This window comes from Galeopterus variegatus, unplaced genomic scaffold (assembly GCF_000696425.1).
Source record: "Galeopterus variegatus unplaced genomic scaffold, G_variegatus-3.0.2 Scaffold4400, whole genome shotgun sequence".
NCBI lineage: Eukaryota > Metazoa > Chordata > Mammalia > Dermoptera > Cynocephalidae > Galeopterus > Galeopterus variegatus.
This window is the reverse complement of record NW_007730511.1, coordinates 74,772-80,946: the sequence shown is the minus strand read 5'-3', so window position 1 is coordinate 80,946 and position 6,175 is coordinate 74,772. Positions and strand designations below refer to the sequence as shown.

The 6,175-nt window shown below is 50.0% G+C and overlaps 1 protein-coding gene across 1 annotated transcript in view; it reads right to left on the bottom strand.

Annotated features, from left to right (window-relative positions):
• Window positions 1-6,175, bottom strand: part of LOC103602998 (tubulin alpha-4A chain) — a 17,489-nt gene that overhangs the window by 4,621 nt on the left and 6,693 nt on the right. The window contains exon 2 of the mRNA XM_008587456.1: window positions 397-459. Coding sequence (XP_008585678.1) covers window positions 397-399 — 3 coding nt within the window. The 5' untranslated portion in view covers window positions 400-459. The remainder of the gene's footprint in view (window positions 1-396; window positions 460-6,175) is intronic.

The following is a 6,175-nucleotide window of genomic DNA, read 5'->3' as shown; positions in this document are numbered from 1 at the left end:
GGATGGGGGATGGAGGGGGGGCGGGGGGGGGTCAGCCAAGCAAGTCTTCCTTCGCCTGCGGAAAGGACTGAGCGCGAGACCGAGTGACTCCCCTCAAGAGGGTTGGGGCCCAAGCCTGGTGAGGGAGGAGGAGACTGCCAGGAGGGCTCCTCACTGCCAGTTAAGAATCCCGTCCCACCTCGTCCCCGCTCCCTCATATCCCCAGCCTCCGAAGGTGAACAACACAGCTTGGCCAAAGTCACCAGGAGGGGGTTGGGAAGCGGGGTATGATGCAAAGCCCGCGCACATCCTCGAGACCAGGAACGCCGGGTGGAGGGCTCAGAGCATCTCTGGAGGGCCCCTCGAAGGAGAGGCACAGTTAGGGGGCGGGCATGATCCTGCCGGGGCCGCACTCACCATGGTGAGTCCGGGCGGTGCGTCTCACGTAGAGTCGGGGTCACGGGTCTCAGTGAGAACTGCGCTAGCTGCAGTGCCGCACCGCCCTTATATACGTAGGGGCGGGGCACGCGCGCTGCGCTCGCCCACTAGGGGCTGGGCGACTCGGCGGCCACGCCCCCGAGAGGGGGCGGTCCCGGGGACGGGGCCGGGCCGAGTCCCTTCCCCCGGTTGCGACCTTGTCCCTCACCTGTCTGGCTCGCGTTAGGAGTAGCGACCCAGGCTTTAACCCTTCGTTCCCCGTTTTGAGCCGACACTCCGGTCTCCGGAGGTCCGCAGCAGGGACGCGGGGTGCGGTGACAGGGCGCGTCTCGCCTGCACCTGCGTCATGTGGGCGCCGGTCGTCCAGGTGTTCTGACTTAGGCCGGGTGCGGTCGAGGCTGTCCTTAAGAGGTGGACGCAGCTGGCTTTCGCGGGAGTCCTCCCCACCCCGCCTCCCTGGAAGCTCCGGCCCGCCTTGTGGTTCCGGCCAGTCCCCGGGGCACCCCTTCCAGCGGCACGCCGCCTGCTGGTCCCCGGGCGGGATGGCAGGCCTTTGCCGACCGCTGAGAGCGGCCGAGGACCGGTAGCTGCACAGCCTGAGCCCCAGGGTGCCGACGCCTTCGACTCTCCCGCAGCTCTGAACCCTGCAGCCTGTCCGCGAGGGCCGACCCCGGGAATCTGCCGCGGCTTGCTGGTCGCCTGCCAGTCAGTGTCCCCGTCATCAGCGCCGTCACTATTAGTGAGCCCTCGTCATGGCCACCTGCTCGCTTTTCCGCTGCCAGAACCGCGGGAGCGCTGGACCTGGACCCCTCAGGACTTGGATTCGCATCCAGACTGTCCCGTGTAACCTTGGGCAAGTGACTTAATAGCACTGAGTCGTTGACATTTTCATCAGTGTAAAGGAGACAGTGACTCCATCCTACAAGCATGGTTGTGAGGTATCAAAATGTTTGTTGACTCTGAAGAGAAAAAAAGAAAATAGAGGTCTTGATATCATGGCTGATTTTGACTTTCCCATTCTCTTCTGTCTTTAAGCCATGGGCAGGATCTGCGACCTGTGTCTTAATGCCCTCAGCTCTCACCCCGAGGCCACAGCAGAAGCCATTCCTTCTTTCTTCATTTCATTTCCATTTTTTGCAAGAACAGGCCTTTCAAGCTACTTCTGCTTTCCCTTACTGGCCTTACGTTTTCTAGCTGTCTCCCTTCACTGGAGAAACTCATCAGACAGTGTCCCATGGGCTGGTTGGCAAATCCTTAAGAAATCTGTTTCCCAGGCTAGTCATCACTTGGAAAGGATTCAACTGCCTCTCCTGCCGTTGTGTTTCCCCAGGGCCAGGGCTGTCTGACAATACAATACAATACCATAAAATAACTAGTGATGGAAACTTTTTATCAACAAAATAGCTAATTGGCACTTGACTTAAGCAAGGCGTGGAAAGGAATGCAGTGAAATATGAAGGTCTCTTCCCAGTAGACTTGCCATCTGGTTGGGAGAACAAGACTCATTCACAAAAAGAAAACTGACAGGGGCATAGTGAGGTCCCTTTGAGAAATGGGGTCATGGTCTGTATGGAGGAAGGAGCCTTGGTGATTACAGGCCACATGGCCTCTTGCAGACTTTCCCTGACCCTGTGTTTTTTTTGTGCACCCCACCCCAGCAGAATGAATATAGTAAGAGACTTGAGCCATGTTAGGCAAAACCCTAAACCTTTTTGACCTTCAGGTACAGATTCTTCATTTGTAAAACTGGGATAACTTCAGATGGTGAGGATCAGATGAATTTAGGGATGTGTACATACATGGCAAAGCACTGTGTAAGTAGCTGTCTGGTTTTTTAGAGCACTTTGCTCACACATATTTTAGTGCATAGATCATATTATGCTGTAGTTATTTGTGTATATGACCATGTTACTAGATAGCAAACTGTTGAAGGTAAGGACTGTGTCTTGTTTATCTTCGTGTCCCTGGTTCCTAGCATGGTGCTTAGCACACACAGTAAGTATTTGCTAGTGTGTGTCAGATGAATTGTTTCACTTTAGAGATGGGACCAAAATTAGGGTAGAACTCGAGCTGGCCCGGTGGCGCACTGCTACAGTGCGCCGCTTGGGAGCACGGCGGCCCTCCCGCCGAGGGTTCGGATCCCACATACAGACCGTTTGCTCACTGGCTGAGCATGGTGCTGACAAAACCAAGCCAAGGGGTGAGATCCCCTTACCGGGCCTCTTTAAAAAAAAAAAAAAAAAAAATTAGGGTAGAACTCTTAAGAAGCCAGAAGTTGCAAATTGGCAGCCAGGCCAAATTCCCTCTCATAAATGTTTTGTTTGGCTTTTACAGTGTTAATTTCCATAGCATTTAGAATATGAAACTGTCATAATGTTGGAGCATCCCCTTAACCTCCCCCCATTAAGATATTCTTTAGAAAGATTCGTAGGACTCAGCACATAGTTGTACTCACAGCTAACTTTTGTTACAGTAATGTAGTAAGGATACACAGCTGGATCATAAGGGGAAAAAACATGGGTGGAGTCTGGAGGAATCTGCCCTCAGTCCCTCCCAGAAAGGCTCACACAGAGCTACTCTTCCTCTGAAATAGAAATGCAGCAACATTTCCCTGCAATGTTTCTTTCTTTCTTTTTTTGGCTGCTGGCCGGTATAGGGATCTGAACCCTTTGGTGTTATAAGGCTGTCACTGCAATGTTTCTGCCCAAGGAAGCCCAGTGGAGACTCAACACCCAAGATTTTTATTGGGGACTTGACACATAGGCATCTTTTCCTGGCACATACCAAAATTCCTGTTTTCAAGGAGAAAAGTAGGCAATGAGTATAAACCATATTGTTTACACAAACAGTCTAGGCACAATGAACCACCCTTATCAGTTAACTATTCACTGGGAGCATTCCAAGAACCATGTTCCCAGATGCCAGCTAAGGCTAACCTTGCAAGCAGGCCTTTGTAAGGACAGCAGTCTCTGGTCTGCTATGTTAACTCTCTTCTCCACAGTCATATAAAAATTGATATTTCTTTCTTTTTTTTTTTTAAAGGTGACCAGTAAGGGGGTCTTAACCCTTGCCTTGGTGTTGTCAGCACCATGCTCTCTCAAGTGAGGTAACTGGCCGTCCCTATATAGGGATCTGAACCTGTGGCCTTGGTGCTATCAGCACCACACTCTCCCAAGTGAGCCATGGGCTGGCCCTTAAAAATTGATATTTCTAGCTTATCTTGAAAAGGGGAAGATCTGGCCATATTGGGCCTGCATTCTCATTCAGCAACTGTGGTAGGCAGAATAATATTCCCCCCAAAGACGTCCACATCCTCATATCCAGAACCTGTGACTATGTTATGGATAAAGTCTTTGCATGTGTGATTTAGGTAAGGATCTTGAGACGGGGAGAGTATCCTTGATTATCCAAGTGGGCCTAATATAGTCAGAAGCTTTCTTGTTACTGAAAGAGGAAGGCGAGGGGATCAGAGTCTGAGGAGTAGTGAGAAGCAGAGGTCAGAGTGTTGTGGTTGGTTGTTGGCTTTGAAGATGGGAGGGGTGGGGCACAAGTCAAGGAATGCAGGAAGCTTCTAGGAAATACAAAAGGCAAGGAACAGCTTCTCCCCTAGAATCTCCAGAAGAAAGGTAACCCTGCCAACGCCTTGATTTTAGTTCCATAAGACCCATTTTGGACTTTTATTTTTTGGCAGCTGTCTGGTACAGGGATAGAACCCCAGGCCTTTGTGCTATCCACAATACAACTGAGCTAACTGTCCAGCCCCCATTTTGGACTTCTGACCTCCAAGGCTGTAAGATAATACATTTTGTGTTATTTTAAGCTACTAAGTTTGTAGTAATTTGTTAGAGCAGCAATAGGAAACTAATACAGCAACAAATGGAGCTGGGTAGTGGCTACCTTCTTAGGATGAGCAGCAAGCTCCCTCCAGTGCACCACAGTCCGTCCTTAGCACCCTCAGTGTCTTCCTGACACAGAGGACGAGTGTCTGTTGCCATTTAACTTCACACACGCAGCCCACATTACATATTTGTGTTACCCTGGACTCTGTAGCTAGGAGTTTACAGCCCCTGAACAAGCTTTTTAGCTGGGAAAATGGAGAAGACAAGGGTGCAGGAAGAAATGCCCAAGGCATGTCAGTGGAATATAGATTCCGCTTCTGATTGTGTTTGGGTGTGTATGTGGGTGTATGCATGTGTGTATTTCCTCAGGATATACACAGGTCCCTTTAATTAGGACCATAAGCTCTGGGTGAATGTGCAGCTAATGGTCCATATTACCAGACAAAAAACCTCTAAAGATTCACATACACAAACAGAATCTAGAAAATGATGCCACGCACTTCTTCACTCTTCCCATAGGATCACCTCTCAGTCCACCTAGCCTACATGGGTGTCCATGAGGCCACCCTCTCCTTGGATCTCTCTCCCTCTTTCTTCTACCCATCATTATCTCTATCTTTTCTAACCCCTTTCCAGAGTCTCACCTTCATCTTGGAGCAGGGCAGCAAGGTCCTTAAAGTTTAAAATGTCTCCACTGACTTCATCTAGGAGAAGCAGAGCTGTAGCCTTAGTGTGCATCCTTCAGTTGTGCCAGACTGGAGCATTTGCCAGTGGCCCTCCTTCTCACAGCACAACCTTTACAAAGAGATGGCTCTATTGTCACCATCTCCATGTCTTCACTCCTCGACACTCTCCAGCAGGCTTGGCTCACATGTTCCACTGAAATGCTCTTGCCAAGGTCTCTAGTGACCTTCATCCTGCCAAATCCAAATGCCTTGGCTTTGGTGACATTACCTTCTCTTGGTTTTTGTCCTGGCTACTCCTTCTTGGTGGCCTTTGATGGCTTAACTTTAAATGGTATTCCCCATAGCCCAGTCCCAGGTTCTCTTATTTTCCTTGTTTATTTTTCCCCCTGAAGGAGCAATTCTTGAAGGATGAGTATATGGAATTTTATAATGTTATCTCTATTTTTGGATATATTTTTAAATGTCCATAATAAAAAGTTATTGTAACATTTCTAGGATTATTCTAAAAGGAGTAGAACTAGAGTATACACATTCCCACATAATAGTGAAAGAATAAAGAGAAATAAATATCACAGATACGCTGATAACTCTCAAATTTACATCTTCATTTCAGACCTCTCCTCTGTACTTCAGATTCAAATGCCTGTTTGCCTTTTTTCTTTTTTTTCCTTTTTGTCTTTTTTACTGACCGGCAACGGGATCGCAACCCTCGGTGTTGCGCCCGCACCACGCTCAGCCAGTGAGCGGGACCCGGTCTCCACAGGGGATCCGAACCCTCGGCGGGAGCGCCGCCGCACTCCCAAGCAGTGCACTCTCCAGTGCGCCACCGGGCCGGCCCCTGTTTGCCTTTTTAATATCTCCACTTGCGAGCCCATTACACATCTCAAACCTGACACATTCAAGGTGGAACTTGCAAATTTCTACCCTCACCCCACCCTGCCAAACCTGCTTCTGTTCCAGGCTTCCCAGTCTGAGTGAACATCACCTTCCACCCAAGTGCTTAAGTTAAAAACCTAGGATCGTATTTCTCTCTTTTTCTCTCTCTTCTCCCTCCTTCATTGGTTAGAATTCTTTGGCTGCGGGCCGGCCTGGTGGCGCACTGGATAAGTGTGCCGCTTGAGAAGCGCCGCGGCGCTCCCGCCCGAGGGTTCGGATCCCACATACAGACCGGTCTCACTGGCTGAGCGAGGTGCGGGAGCAGCACCGAGGGTTGCAATCCCGTTGCCAGTCCCC